Source organism: Aspergillus lentulus (genome assembly GCF_001445615.1).
Source record: "Aspergillus lentulus DNA, contig: Alt08, strain: IFM 54703, whole genome shotgun sequence".
NCBI lineage: Eukaryota > Fungi > Ascomycota > Eurotiomycetes > Eurotiales > Aspergillaceae > Aspergillus > Aspergillus lentulus.
In genome coordinates, this window is record NW_028322118.1 from 3,391,441 (window position 1) to 3,407,293 (window position 15,853).

General features: G+C 50.4%; 4 protein-coding genes across 4 annotated transcripts; 2 read left to right on the forward strand and 2 right to left on the reverse strand.

Annotated features, from left to right (window-relative positions):
• Nucleotides 1-622: 622 nt before the first annotated feature.
• Nucleotides 623-3,139, reverse strand: ALT_4322 (putative differentiation regulator (Nrd1); the record flags this gene model as incomplete). The annotated part of the gene is made up of 1 exon (XM_033561144.2): nucleotides 623-3,139. One exon carries the CDS (start codon nucleotides 3,137-3,139, stop codon nucleotides 623-625), a length of 2,517 nt encoding a protein of 838 aa, XP_033417035.2.
• Nucleotides 3,140-5,872: 2,733 nt separating this feature from the next.
• On the forward strand, nucleotides 5,873-7,649 carry ALT_4323 (asparagine--tRNA ligase DED81; the record flags this gene model as incomplete). The annotated part of the gene is made up of 2 exons (XM_033561145.1): nucleotides 5,873-7,470; nucleotides 7,523-7,649. The coding sequence occupies 2 exons, from the start codon at nucleotides 5,873-5,875 to the stop codon at nucleotides 7,647-7,649; spliced, it is 1,725 nt and encodes a 574-aa protein (XP_033417036.1).
• A 6,122-nt stretch (nucleotides 7,650-13,771) lies between these two features.
• On the forward strand, nucleotides 13,772-14,149 carry ALT_4324 (uncharacterized protein; the record flags this gene model as incomplete). Its single annotated transcript, XM_033561146.2, has 2 exons — nucleotides 13,772-13,960; nucleotides 14,039-14,149. The coding sequence occupies 2 exons, from the start codon at nucleotides 13,772-13,774 to the stop codon at nucleotides 14,147-14,149; spliced, it is 300 nt and encodes a 99-aa protein (XP_033417037.2).
• A 988-nt stretch (nucleotides 14,150-15,137) lies between these two features.
• Nucleotides 15,138-15,770, reverse strand: ALT_4325 (uncharacterized protein; the record flags this gene model as incomplete). The annotated part of the gene is made up of 1 exon (XM_033561147.2): nucleotides 15,138-15,770. The coding sequence occupies one exon, from the start codon at nucleotides 15,768-15,770 to the stop codon at nucleotides 15,138-15,140; it is 633 nt and encodes a 210-aa protein (XP_033417038.2).
• Between the last annotated feature and the right edge of the window lie 83 nt (nucleotides 15,771-15,853).

Genomic DNA, 15,853 nt, shown 5'->3' on the forward strand with positions numbered 1-15,853 from the left:
CTTTTACTGAGACAACCATTCATTTGATTTCATTTTTGTTTATTCTTGTCCCATATCCTTCATCATCCAATGGCTTGCAATCGCCCCTCGCCATCGTGGAGACATGACGTCCACAGCTATATAACCCTTGTCCGTATCCAACATGCAACGTGGGTGAGCCGTATGCTCAGCTTGAATTCGTTGAAGTGGCACCAAGAATGCAAATAAGGGGAATGAAACGTCCAAGGACAAGCCAGAGCCGAACCAGTCCAGGGTATCAGCCGACGTCTCATCCCACTCTCTCATAGCGCACTGAAAGTCAGCGGCCGGGAACGGCTCAAAAAGGTGAGAAACACAATAAAAAGACAGAGGTAGAAGACAGATATTAAGAAGATCCTGCCCAGATAGCAATACAAGTGATGATATCAAGAAGGTATTAAAATGTGATAAGAGGGCATGGCTGAGAAGAGGAGAAAATATTTGAACAGAATAATCAAAGGTGATGCAACCATGCAATTAACCAAACCAATACAGAGAAGGAAGCGCAATGTTGACGATGGAGAATGTAAGGAAAAAGTTTTGTGTAGAACGACACTCATAGAACTGAACAGCGGGATGGATCACTCAGATACGAGGAAGACAATTATTTTGCACCGATTTCCTCTTCAGCCCAGCCGGGCAGAGAAGACTCGTTTTGAATAGCCAGCCCAAATCCCGCGTGATTCAGTCCTCCCAGGGCCGAGGAGAAGCTGGAGAAACTTGCTTGGGGCTGGTGAGCGACACCTGAGCGGCCATGGCCGGGCTGGCTCGAGACAGGGCCAAAGGGCTCCTGGGAAAACGAGGGTAAGCTCACGGTGCGAGAATGCTGCGCACGAGGCACACTCAAACTGCTGGTGCTGGCGGTTGCGTGATGACTTGGCCCGGAGGAGCCATTGGTCACGTTCAAATAACCACTCGAGGGCTTGTGTTGGTGCATGGGGGCCTCGATGCTTCCGTTCGTGAGGTCGCTGCTGCTGGTAGCGTTGTAGTACGACTGTTGTTGGGCCTGGGGTTGCGATTGCGATTGAAGGGCGGCCAGAGCCATCGGGTCATTCAGTCGGTTCTCCTGCTCCTGAGCCTGCTGCTGAGCGGACATTTGGTTCAGATACATAGTCAGCGGGTTGTTGGCGCCCACGTTCAGGATACCGGATGGCGAGGACACGGTTTGCAGAGGGTGACGGTTCTGCTGGTGTCCGTTCTGAGAGCCAGTCGAGCCGGGAGCAGGTGACAGAGCATGGCGGGTGGGACTCGACTGGGAGCCAGATTGGCTCAGATTTGGTTGAAAGCCGTTAAGTACAGGAGGCGGAGACTGCGCTCCCTCGAGACCAGCTCCGTTCCGGCTATGCTGTCCACCATTGCCAGTCTGACGCGGGGGGTTGCCGCAGCGATCCTTGCCAAAGTTGATCTTGAATCGCTTGTACTCCTCGCGGTTGCGCATCCCCTCAATTGCTTTAATCGCATTGGCAATGTTGGTAAAGTTGACAAAAGCGCAGCTCTTCTCCCGCAACGTGTTCACCAACTCAATCTCGCCGTACTCGGAAAAGTCCTGGCGGAGGCGTTCCTCTGTCCACGTCTCGTCGAGGTTGCCGACATAAACATTGCGGGAAGCCCCGCCACTCACTGCCAGTGCAATGGCGGGAGGTAGAGGGCCAGAATGCTTGCCCCAGCCAATCTTCAAACGACGGTTGTGGATCATCAGACCCTGTAGGTTGCTTAGCGCGTAGAAGGAGGCAGCAGAGGTTGGATCGATGAAAGTCACGAAGCAGATGTGCTTGTCGGGGATGTATCGGATATGGTGCAGCAGTCCGCCCCGGACCACGTTGCAAATCTCCTCGATGGTGGTTTCTGGGTGGATGTTGCCTAAGTAGATGGTCCGGTTCCCCAAATTGTTGACGCCTCCGGCTGAGGTAGCCACGGCAGCCGCAGCGACGGACTGCTGAGCGAGAGCGTTGGTGATCAGATCGCGGTCTGCGGAGTTCAGAATATGCGCATAGCCGGGCGCGATACCCAAGAATTGCGCCGCATTTTGCTGTTGTGTCTTGGACACGTACGCACAGCGATCCTTACCATAGAAGACGCGTCTCGGCGCCTGCCATTTGGCTTCTTGGGGTAACTGGGAAACGGCCTTGATTGCGTTGCTGATCGACAAAAAGTGTACAAACCCAATTGCTTTTTCCCTCACGATCTTGACGGTGTCAATCGGCCCGAATTTACCGAGTTCCTCGCGCAGCTCATCTTCCGTCAACTCTTCGGGAAGGTTGCCCAGATATACATTGCGCGAGGCACCCGATTGCTGAACCGCCAGCGCGACCGAGGTTGGGACCTGGGACGGCTTGCCCCATCCCACCTTTATGTCGTTGCCCTTGATGGCCAGCTTCTTCAGGATAGCATCCGAATGAAAGTGGGTCGCCGAGTTGCTGTCCAGGAAGGAGATAAAGGCACAGTTCTTGTCTGGAAGCAAGCGAACCGACTCAATCTGTCCACTACGTACATGGTTGAGAATCTCCTCCGCGGAGGTTTCTGCAGGAATGTTGCCCAGGTACACGGTCCGGCTCGTGCCTGAGAGGAGGCCAGGGGTTACGGCCGCTGCGGGACTTCCAAATGCCGCATTACCAAGGCCTCCCAGACCACCAATTGGAGATTGCGGGCCGTTCAACAAGTGAGAGTTCCCCAAGCCGTCGGTTGACATCATTCCCGAATACAAACCGGCGTTCGGTGTGGCCTGTGTTGGGCTTCCCAACTGGGTTTGATGATTCTGTGCATGTGCAGAGGCATTGGCTTGGGAGAAACCACCGAAATTAGCGAACTGCGGCGAAGCGAAGGCGGAGGGAGTCCCAGGCTGGAATGGACTGCCAAGCAGAAGCTGGGAAGGGAGGAGAGGCGTGAAGTTCATGTCGAATGCCGTGCCGGAGTTTGCCATGCTGTCCGAGAGGTTCGAGGCCGGATTAGAGGTATTGATGTGAGGGATGTTGGGACGACGAGCGTTCCGATCCGCGAAACCCTGTACTGGGATATTGGAATTGTACGCGCCGTGGGAGAACCCGGTATTGTCCGCGTTCAGGGAAGAGAATTTGGAATGCATCAAGCGGTTGGAGATACTCGAGGCATCGGCGGTTTGCATGGCGAGGAGAAACGATATAGACACGGGTGATTGCCCCTAAACAAAGTGGTAGGAGGGGTTCGATTTGCTTGAAGCGGCCAATATCACCAGACCAGGGCAAAAGAGGATTAGAACCGAGCGATATTAATGATCAGAGGCCGTAGAAAGCCACCGGCCTGAGGATCAGCCCCGTTAAGAAAAGGGGCAATGGGAATTGAGAAGGGAAGAAGAATAGAAGTTAAAGGTGGAAAGCGAATATGATTCAACGAAAAGAAGAAATCAAGTGATCGTTATCCAGAAGCAAAAGACAAAAAAATCCAACCAAGAAAGGGAGAAAAGACCAAGAATCTCCAACGGAGACGTGTTGAGAAGGGATTTCAATGGTCAATTGGAATGTGCATGGATTGGCAGCAGAGAATGAATGCCGCAATAACAAAAAGCCAAGAAGGGGGAATGGGATATCAAGAGAAATTAGTTTAGTACAAGAAGAGAATAGTGAGAAATGGAGAAGAGAAAGAAGAAGAGTAACTGACGAAGCAGATACTCCTAGTAAGTCTGGATGGAGCAAAAGAAGTAGAAGGGAAAGAAAAAAGGAGTATCTAGTTTAGATAGTAGATAGGGGATGAGGGAAAAAACCAAAGCGATACGGAGGAGTGACTTTCGTGAGGGCGGAGAGAAAAGGAGAGTGAGAGTACCTAGGTCTCTGCTCCCGTAGCTAGTTGGTCTAAAGCTAGTAGTAGTAGTCTGGAGTATGGAGTAAGGTAGTTCACTAGACTGTTTTAAGGTAGCATTCAAGGGAAATAATTAGTCCATCTTTTGTATATGACTAAAAACAAAGTGGGTATGAGGATGTTTGAACGCTTGAAGATGCACCAGAGAAGTCAGTGTCTGGGGCAGAATAGGGATCATAGGCACTTACAACGAGCTACAGACAGGAGACGGCAATAGATTAGAATACAGTAAATAAATGAAGAGAAAGAGAGACCAGTAAGGATAACAGAAGGCAGGGTAAAAAGGGGGTTGATGGTGTTGTTGTTGGTGGTGATGATGATGGGGAGGAATAAGAGCAAAAGTGACTGGTGTCCTCGTTTATTACTGTCTGATGATCCATCAAGCCATTATTGAATCAACTGTCGAATATCTACTAGTAGTAACTTTTGGTGGATTTCCTTTTAAGCCGCCCAAGATTACCGGTCACAGTCTCTCAAAACAATCTTAGACCTGATGGGGCTGAATCTACAGAGTAGAAGCAACAACTAGGTACGTCGAATCAAGATGTCTTGAGTCGTGAGGGAAAGACAGACAATTATTAGAAAAGGGGGATACAAGGTACTATCCATACTAAGAATAGGGGAATTTGTGGAGTAAACATGGTAGGGCAGGTCAGTCCATGGCGCATCGGCACCATCACCCATGGATTTGAGGCTAATAAAGGAACAGAACTCAAATGGGAAGATGACAGCCTTTTAAGCCTCTGTCAGTCGCACATACGTTCCCAACTCCCAAGTCATGAGGAATATAATAATCGCATTACGCAAGACGTTCAATTTACTCAATATTTGGTAGTTCAGCTGCAAATCCCGATGGGACCACAGATAGTAAGATCCGGCATATTTGCTTTTGTTGTCCCTGGCTTGGTGCGAAAAAGATGAGCGATATATAGATGGTCAGTACTCCGTACAGTTACTCCATAAACTATTGACAAACACAAAATGGCAGTGGAACTGATTCAACCAAGATGTCACGGGAGAAATGGATGTTGAGATGTGTCTCCTTTACAGTGGACAGGATCAACTTGCCTTATAATTGTGGAAACATGGTTCCGTTCCTGAATCTTGCAAAGGAGCCTATGATAGTCCTATCACCAGAGGTAACTTTCAGGTACTGTCCGGACCACCTATTGATCCGGGAATCTGCAGGATCAGGAATTACTTTGTTGGGACTAGCTGCAAGGAGAGGATTCCGCTCACTGAGGCTTGGCAGGGAAAAGGGAACTGAATGTGAAACGTACTATCGAGCAAATCGAGCATCACAACACGGACCAAACGCTAGAATCAAACCACTACTAGATAGATAATGGAAGGACGAGATACAATGGCAGATACAGAGTCCAGACCAGTCAGAACGGAATGCGGTTGAAGGGGAGAAATTAGCAGAGATATGAGATGATTCTTCCTGATGCCCTAGTTCGCTATTGAAGTAGTCATTGAACATATGCTCTCTTTGAATGTCATCCATATCTAGTCTACATATAGAAATTAATGTGACGGCAGTATCGAGCCAACCGAATGCGAAGAAAGTCGTCCGACTCAAAAGTTACCTGTAAGGCACCTTAAGTAAGCATGCCAATTTGCCATATTGGGAGGAGTTGGTGCCTGAGGCCAACGTGGAGGTCCGCTATCATCGCAATAAAAATTACCCCTCCAAAAAGTCCCGCAGCAGAGAAATCCCCAGACATTGTGCGGTTTTCTTTGCTCTTCTCTCTGGAGGGACTCGGTGTGTGTGGTATAGACGATCTCGTTTGCCCAATCTGAGAAATATATACCTCGTGAGTACATTCCAATTTGTTTCGACCAATCCCTCGTGGTGCACTAGATTCCTTATCTTTCCTCCCTGCCGTTGCGTTTTGTGACTCACCCACATGAGGGCAGTGATTGAGCTGGCACGATTTCACGAACAATTTACACAATTGAGAGCTTTTTTTCTGCAGATCGCATTTCTAATATAACTGAACAAGAACAACCAGATTGCAAAATGGCCACAATCTACATCGACGAGGACGTCGGCCGGGACGATTCGACCGCGACCGGTTCTGAATCGGCCCCCTACAAGACTCTTGTCCATGCATACCTCCAACACCCCCCAGCTGAGGGCAATCAATACTTGATGCGCAAATCTCAGACAGATGCTCCAGGCGAGGACGTCGACCCAGCCGCCAAGTTGGAGTGGAAGCCAGCGACCAAGTCGGCCACAAAGAAGGCGCTCAGCATTGTCGAGCAGCGGAAGAAGAAGGCAGCCAAGGAGCAGGAATTGGCCATTCGCGAGAAGCAGGAAGCTGAAAAGCGTCAGAAGGTTCTGGAGGAGGCCAAGAAAGTTGTCATCACAGAAGACCCATCTTTGCCCAAGCCCGTGCGAATTCGCCTGGATGTCACTGACCCAGCTATCGTCACGCTTGGATCACCCGAGACACAAACTCCAGGCACTCGTGTCCGTGTGCTGGGACGCGTCCATCGCCTGCGTGTCCAGAAGGATGTGATCTTCCTGACTCTTAGTGACGGCTACGGCTACTTGCAGTGTGTCCTGACCGGAAACCTGACAAAGACCTACGACGCCATGACTCTCACTCTCGAAACCTCCATGGCCATCCACGGAGAGATGCGCGCGGTGCCTCCCAAGCAGCATGCGCCCAACGACCGGGAACTGCACGCGGATTTCTTCACTGTCATTGGTCGCGCTGCCGGTGACAAGGAGGCCATCACCACCCGTGTGGCCAAGGACGCCGACCCGCAGACCCTCTACGACAACCGTCACCTCGTCCTTCGTGGAGAGATCTCCTCAGCCGTGATGAAGGTGCGCGCCGCCTGCCTCAAGGCTTTCCGTCAGGTATTTGAGGAGAAGCGCATGCTGGAAGTGACCCCGCCTGCCATGGTGCAGACGCAAGTCGAGGGTGGCAGCACCCTGTTCAAATTCGACTACTACGGCGAAGACGCATACCTCACCCAATCCTCCCAGCTCTACCTGGAAACCTGCCTGCCTTCTCTGGGTGACGTTTTCTGTGTCTGCCCATCCTTCCGCGCCGAAAAGTCCCTCACCCGTCGCCATCTGTCCGAGTACACCCACATCGAGGCAGAGCTCGACTTCATCACCTTCACCGACCTGCTCGACCATCTCGAAGAGGTCATCTGCCGGGTCATTGAGCTGACCCTCGCCGACCCCGCCACCGCTGCGCTCATCAAGCAGCTCAACCCCGACTTCAAACCTCCCAGTCGCCCCTTCCGCCGCATGAAGTACGCCGACGCCATTCAGTGGCTGGTGGAACATGACATCCCCAACGAGGAGGGCAAGCCCCACCAGTTCGGTGACGATATCGCCGAAGCTGCCGAGCGCAAGATGACCGACATCATCAACCAGCCCATCTTCCTGACCCATTTCCCTGCCGAGATCAAGGCCTTCTACATGAAGAAGGATCCTGAAGATCGCCGCGTCACCGAGAGTGTCGACGTCCTCATGCCTGGTGTCGGTGAGATCGTCGGCGGCAGTATGAGAATGGACGACTGGGATGAACTGATGGCCGCCTACAAGCATGAGGGAATGGATCCCGCCCCGTACTACTGGTACACCGATCAGAGAAAGTAAGTTTGCCTGCCACTCTACGTCAGGATCTACGTCTAATCATTACTTCAGGTACGGCACATCCCCTCACGGTGGATACGGTCTCGGTCTTGAGCGGTTCCTCGCTTGGTTGTGTGCCCGCTACACAGTCAGAGACTGTTCTCTGTATCCTCGTTTCACCGGTCGTTGCACACCTTGATATTATACACGACTTACATAGACGTATCAAAACATTTCATGAATCTCATTCGATATCAGTCTCATCTTCTATGCTCATATTTCCGTAGACCTGCCTTGCACTTCAACCTCAACTGCGGTTTAGTAATAGCACATGCAAAGGAGTCTAATGTTCCCCAGAAGATTCGCTAGACCACGTAGGACTTCCAAGGTACATCCTCTGATGGACAGATCAATCGCCATGAGCTATTTGAGAAAGCTAACATGAGCTGAGCGTATAGGTCTTAATAATCCAGATGATAATTCATTCTTACCAGCTGCACTGATCAATTATCCTCCGAACAACACCGAGAAGTTCCCTCGCAAACGGCACGTACGCAAAAAAAGCATCATGTTACAGAGCAGGATATTCTTGACTTCGTTCCAGTTCACCAATTAGCATGCTACAAAGGCACCACCTACATGAGAGTGTATGCCTTCCAGCAGCCAGGTATCTCCAATATGACGTCCCTTTCCATCTCATACTAAGTCAATAGAGCCACCAGGATCGCTAGCCCAAGTGAAGGATACAGCTGCATATACATCCTCAAAATAGACAGGCAAGACAGGGCACAGCCCAGGTGGATCCAAAGGATCAAGCGGAGCCGAGACCGCGTTTATGGAAGACTCTGCACTCGCATTGTTTGACGCATTGTACGAGCGGCGCTCATTTGGGAAGTTATGTACTTTTGTTTTCCGCTGGTGATAGATGGTGATTGGCAATTCGCCCCAATCCTTCATTCAAACCCAAACCACATATCCCAACCATACGAGTGATGGCATTACCAATCGTGTCTAGCTGCATAGGGGTGCATAAACAGCATTATGATCTCCAGCGTTCGGGATTAGAGAAACAAATGCCTGAACGTAACTCTCGGGGAACCGCATTCGGCAGCCGTCGCATGATAGCAGAGAAGATCAATAGGTATCGAGTGAATGGACAGCCATATGCTGCACCAGCTTGTGTATCAGTCAACAAAAGATCGGGAGTCCCAAATACCAATGGATACCGTCTCTCCCAGGTTCAGCGCACACGGAATCCTTCGACGGAAATTGTCTTTAGATTCGAACGTCTTCACTATGAGGGGTTTGTGAACAGTGACCACAGTAGGTTCGATTTCACGAAGAGCGAGAGCGAGAACAGTAAAGATAAACAAAGGAAAAACTGCTCAAAGTAGACAAGAGCACGCCATTTGAGTTCAGGCCTCCCATCGCTCAGTCCTATCATCTGTTACCCCTGTTCCCCTCTTGATCGTGACGGCTGTTGTTCGAAATTTCGGATAATGTTTTGAGGATTTCTTCCTGGGAGGCCCCAGAACGGATGACAGATATCATGCGAGAAACGGTCTCCTGGTCGCCATGACGAACCAACCCCAGAAGCTGCTGAAGGAAGTTTGTATAATATTCCGTGTCCTCGATGCGTCCGTCCTGGGACTGAGATTGTGCGATGGCGGCTTCGAGCTCAAGCTGCTGGCTACGCTGAGCGTTGGGATCTTGCCTAACATCAGTCAACATTTAGCAACCACATAAAGTGTGGCTCAAGTAGGTATAACATTTATGAATAGGAACGGATATTGAATGGTTAAAAAGGCTGAGCCTCCCACCTTTGCTCTCCATTCTCTCGTGTTCCCTTGTTTTGACGCTCCATGCCGGTGAGACTTTCTCTTATCAACCCTCTTTATCTGTCATGAACAACGTCTCGGTTCTGTTGTATGTACCACGGCGTTTGGCAGTCACTCAATGTGAAGAGGTCTAAACAAGTAATAGGCTGAATAGCTTTGCGACAACGTTTAGGGACCTACAAGGATTCCCAGGACCTGGATGTTTGTCGAGGTGACAAAGTGCCAATATTAGTGAGAAGCCGATCACCCCCTCTTCTCTCGTGGACCACGGAGTCAGTCTGTGAGAGGTTAAGGTTGAATTAAGCGCTGGATTAAGGCTGAATGATTGGTGTTCGTCCCACGCAATCGAATCCCTGACAAAGATCGAGAGTGGAGGCTAATCCTCTCTCTCTCCACTGTGGCCTGACAGACTGTAGAAACCCGATAAGGCGTAAATGGCGCCCGCCGGGTGAGCTTAAAATGACAGGAAGGAAAAAGGTATCTCTTAGCCAGTGTCCGCGGTGAGGGCAAGTAGCCAGAAGTTACCCGCGCGGAAAGATCTGGAACATTACCAGAGCTCTTGGAGGCTGGGGGTTTCTTGACGCGCCGTGCGCCAAAAATAGGCTATTGCGCGAATGTATGATATGGAATATTCGATATGGGGTCCCTTCTTCCTCCATGATCGGAAGAGTCGAGAAAGGAACAGGAACACTTTGCTCTGTGCAAGTCCGCATTTCACAATCCTATCTCTCCCAAATCATGCCACCTGAAGCTGTGAAGTGATTATCTCACGTAGATCTAGACGCGATTGAAGCTTTCACCGGATCTTGTCACCAGAAAACCCTCTCCGCGAGAATGTACTTCCGTCTTCAACTAGTCCGTGCCGTACGGCGACTCGGTAATCCCTACCAGCCAATCTTATGGTCCGGTCAGTCTCCGCTACCCATCAATCTAGGCCAGCCAGGAAGACAGCAATTCACAAATTGGCTTGCTTGCTCTCTTCATAATCTGCCTCGTCTTCGGTTATTTCAGAGATGTAAGTCAGTCTCAGTTGCGCACAATCATCACCTGCTGCCATCAGGGTTCGGCTGGGAGAGCTTAACCAACCAAGTCACCCCAACCAATAACCGCTAAGAAAGGAGACGACAGGGAGAGAAGTCCTTTTGTGCAAGCGTCCCCACCTACAGTCTCGGGAGAATGTTCAGTGCTCATGCCAAGCGACATCCTCCGAACACAAGTGCCGGAAATACCCCCGTTTACTCGAAGCAGCGTTGATCTCGCCGTCTGATCGCCCCGTCGCTCAGGCTCATATCCCAGGATAGTCTGTTGAGTGTTGCTATGCCCTTGCTACCAAGGGATACCGCTCGACATCAGTGCTCAGGTTCTTGCAAGCTGATAGGTGGCGATATACCTTGCTGCGGCGAAATGCTGCCAGCTCAGACCACAACACTGCTTGTCTCTGGATTGTTTGTACTGCAAGCATGGACGACGCAGAGAAGGGGAAGGCCGCGGTAGCAGTTTAAACGCGTTCCTTGCTCTCTTCTCCTTCTCACTGGAAGAAGGTTACCTAAGTGGTCGCCATCACAACGTGGGCCACGCTTCAGTCGGAATGATATCCGGTGACCGTCGTGAACCATGATCAGCGGGAGACAAGTTCACTGAATGACATATCAGGTCAATTATACAACCGGATATGGCCGGTGGATGTTGCTTCGGGGGAGCATTTGACTTTGTAAAGATACACGAAGTAGCCGGCGGGTGACATTTCGGACTGCTACTGGAGACCAGCTCAAGCATACAAACATGTCGTTTTTATCTCTGCAGTTTCCGCTATTTCCTTCCGATCCATGCGGAAAGCTGGGGTGCGTGCCACATCTTTCGCTCTGAGTCGATCGATACGAGAATGGAGTCCCGGATGGTTCACAGTCTTTCAACGGTATCAAAGGTCATTAAATCAGCCTGCATGGACAAGATAAATGAGAACCAAGAGATAGGCTGTTCATGGACGGTCACTATCTCTCAAGTCTCAGAGGCCTAACTTTGAATGCCAGCGGTGTAGTCACCTCAGGGGCGTACCGGATGCATCACTGATAACCTTCATGCACAATGCATGATCGAATACGACGAACTCTGAAGGTAAGCTTCGACATTTGACAGCCAAATGCGTGTTGCAGACCCATGGGGAGTACGCGTAGTCCATATGGTGGTGCTACGAGAATGTCAAGTGTCGACTGCTGCGTGTGATCGTTTCTGCCTTCCGCTTCCGCAACTGGGTGTCACAACATCGATAGTAGAATTCACGGTCGAGGAGGGAGATCGGTCGCTTGGTTGCAGAGTGGATGTTGTCTTGAAAGGTCAAAGCATGCCTTTGTTGACTTGAGGTTGGCTCTGGATCTCTTGTGGACGGTATCGATGAGATGAACGCATGGTATCGTACGACTCGAGATTGGAATGACGTCCCAGGATGTGTGGCTACTGGACATATTTGTGGCTGCAGTGGACTGACTCATCGACTGCTAGCTCCCGGAATCAACAATACTTTCGTTTCGTGTCTGCTTCTTGGATCCGGGATAGGCCTTTAGGGAGGGAATTATGGAATCCATCCTGGCGTCACATCGGTCTTCGTCTCACTTAGTTCATTGAGGTCGATTTTCTCTCTTCTTGAGTTTTCCCGGACAGATTCGAGACGAGACGGCTTCAGAAGGTCTATTGTTCTCCATGATCGATACTAGTCATTTGGTGACAGAATGAAGCGGGGAATCAGTATTTTCCATCCGAGAAATATATGCGGGCCAGTTCTCGCGGTTTCCGATGGGTGTCAGCAGAAGCCTGCTAGAAGCGAAAGAAGAAAAGGGGAGAAAGAACCACGACAAGAGTTCATCCTCTGGCGCCGATTGGCGCCAGCCGGACCCAAATAGACGATGGGAAATAGTTCCTGAAGCCATGCTGCGGCTCCACTTGACGCCTGGTCACCAGCGTGAACCAGCAAACTCAACCAACAGGCAGTTCTCTCTGATGCAACGGTTTCTGGCTAGAACTACTATTCCTGGCCAGGAATGATGCAGTTGTTGGGAATTTACAACGAAGTTCGTCGCTGATAGGAGGTGCGGCTTGTGCGAAGCCATTGCTGTAAGCGAGTTAGCGGGACGAACTCTTGCGCAGAGACTTGAGCAAGGCAATAAATGGTTCTGCACTCGATATTTTGCGCGAGTCAGACCATGGTACTCAGTACGGGTTGCAAAATCCATAGCTCGGGCGTCCTAGGCCGCCTGGTTCTTGACGTACTTATCTCGTAGATCTGCCACTGCCTACGAATACGGTATGTGCCACTGCGTGGCTTCTTTCCTGGATGAAACTGATCCGCTGAGTGAGAGCATTATTCATTTCGGGCAGGCACGTTACTAAAGGTTTTATCTCCTCGTTCAAGTCTTTGATTGAGCAGTAAGTCAAGAATAGCACTCTTCCAGGATCTCATGAGGATTTGCTCTGACTTTCTGCAACTGGATAGGTGTAGGGGCCGAGCTAATGGGCCGGTTCCTTGGATATTCCATAAACCCAAGTGGGTTGCGACTGGAGGGCCTATGGCCCAATTGCTTGCCCGGATGCTTTTTCCGGAAACTCCAATTAGTCATGGGCGCTGGTTGACTACGAAGAGACCGTCGTGTATACGCGACATCTCGATAAACACCATGTGTTGCTGAGTCTAGTTTCGGAGGATATTCTCACCAACACGAAGTAATTTGCCACAATTCTTGAGTGGTCGGGATCAACCATGGGTTGTGCCGCTCTACAAACTCTGCGAACCAGGATACATCCAGTGGCGGTCCCGATACAGAAATCTTTTTTCAGATCGAGATACATGGTAGCATCATCTATTGCGTCTATCACAGTATCAGACTGTTTACTTTGTTAATAAGAGCGTATCGATCAATCTGGACGAAAACAAAGTATGGTTTACATGGCACTTGGTCGGAGATCAGTGTATGTCCTGGCAATCATTTTCAGTCACAAGACAATGAGCCACCTTGATACTTCGAATTGCTACTCCCCACTGTAACATCTTTCTTAGATAGTACCTTTACTGAAGGGAATCGCCTTCATTTGAACGCGCTCAACTCCTCCCTTGATCCCTAGCAGCCTCACATTCCAGTCGAAAACAACCTCGCCCTTCCCCTTGATGAAGACAGTAGATATGTGCTCATCGCCAAGCAAAACAAAACACAAGACATCCAAGCATTCCTAACCCTCGCCATAGGAAACTACAGCCAATGATATCCCCCCAGCAATGAACCAGGATAACCGTATCGAGATGCTCAGCAATCCTCATCTCAACAGATCCCTTGCATCGTCTCGCGTCGTCTCCCTTCGCATCCTGGTATAAGTAGAGAGGTAGTCGCACGCACACCCATCCGCCTGCTTAACGATATACCATCCTCCTGAATACTGGTTTACTGCCCTAGATACCCAGAAAGCATCTCATCCAAACCAGATCACACCATCCACAATGCAATTCAATCTTTCCACAATCTGCCTCGCGGCCGCAGCCCTCTTCGCCTCGCACATTCTCGCAGCTCCTGCTCCCGCACCAGTCCCAACCCCAGTCTTCTATGGCGGACCTAGCGGTCACGACGCAGGCAACTCAGTCTGCTTCAAGAGCTACATCTACGGCGCTGCATCGTGCCCTGGCCGAGCAGTGAGTGCATTCCCTCTCCCCTCCTCCCCTCTTCTCTTCCCTTCAATCTTCAAGTCAAGATTCTAACGATATATCCAGTACGAGGATGGGACATGCTGCATCTCAGACGAGATCGAGCTCAAAGTGCCAGAACCCAAAGCGAAAGCCGCATATACGGGTGACGGTGCCGGTGCCGGTGGCGCCGAGTGATCTTGACCTGGCCGGTCTTCGAGCTTGTTGATATTGTATTCTTTTCTTTACTTTTCTTTTTTCTGCCTGGACATAGCTGCACTCCCAACTTTGTTTTTCGTTCTCAACTCTGGTGACTTATTTGATTTGTGATGTCTGAGGCAATGAAATACGGCGCCGGTGCCTTTCGAGCGGCTTGCCCTTGTTTCTTCATTCCAGTATAGTTAGATAATATCCTGCTTGTAAGCAGAATCACTGGCTTGGAGCTGCAGATACTACGGTATTATCGAGTATGACTGGAGCTAGCCACCTAGCTCACTTATGTACTCCGCACCTGTGTAGCAGTAGCATTGCGATTGATCCTCGGGCATTTGGTCAAGTCTCAGCGGCTCGATCTGTAATAGACACTGGGCATCTGACACATTACGGATCGAGATACTATATTTACTTTCTGCGCGCCAGAGTTGAATCGATCAAACCAGTTGAACAGAGATTTCTCGTAATCTAGACAGTTGGCTATATATAGCTGAGCCTTGTGACGGTCCTGACAGGTAACTCTATTTATGTCGCTTTTTGGTTAGACGGGGGAGAGAGATATATATATAGTTATGTATTGAAGCTGACCGCAAGTGTCGTCGTTTACATTCCAGGCTCGAGGCACACCACAGCTTCCCTTATGTACAGTTGCAGGGACATCTGGATCGTTCAAGGAGCGTATTATTGCTTATTCTATCTAACGTGTTCATGCCCATGCCTTTCAGCCCTGGTATTAAAATCTATTCAGTTTTCGCTGATCAATCAAAGAACGAAGCGCCAAAATAACCAAGTCGCCATGTCCGTTATCCATCATATCATATCGCTCTCAGGTTTGGATCTATAATTGTTCTTGTCTTCCAATTGCTCATAGGCAATGGTAGCACCACCACTACAGAATTTAAAGGAATGCGGTCCTTTGGACAGTACCAAACCAAGGCCTGCAGCTTTCCATCCAGAATCTTTTAGAGGCCGCTCACGAAGTCTCCTGCTTCAACATGATGGGTAAATCGAGAGCACTCGGAGCCTTGATCACCGTTTCGGTAGGAGTCTTTCCGGCCAAACTCTCATTCCAGAGGGAACTGCTGGCAGGAAAGATCGAGCCACTGTCGGACATGTCTGCAGCGTTGGCATGCGCAGATGGGGTCTCAACGTGAGGCACCACAAGTTCCACACTCTTGGTGACGCCGGCGCCATTGGAAAAGTAGGGATTGTGGCGAGGAGGCAACGGACGATGAGACGGGTCGGGCAGGTAACCGATGTAATCTGATGCCGTGCTACTAAAAGACGATGCCGTGGTTGATGGTGTATGGGTCAAAGACGGAACAGGAGCCGTTGCGCTCATGAGCGTGGATAGGCTGGCCGAGCTGCGGTGACCAGCACCGTCGCGACGCCTCGAAAACGACGGTGCGCTGCCGTGGAATTGAGCAAGATAATGCCAGGCCTCCGTCGACGCCAGCGACCCCGTACTGCCATGAGCCGCAGGTATTACCGGCTTCCATTCGGAGGGGTCCTGATCTACCCTGGAGTCATGAACGTCGGTGGGTATCCCGGTGGTCGGGGTGGATTTGACGGGGACCTTGGTGGGAGTCATCGGAGCAACAATCATTCGAAAAGAAACGAGAGGAGAGGTGGGCGGAGATCTCGAGTAGGGTATCGAGCCACTCGATGGGAAGGACGCGGAGAGTGGCT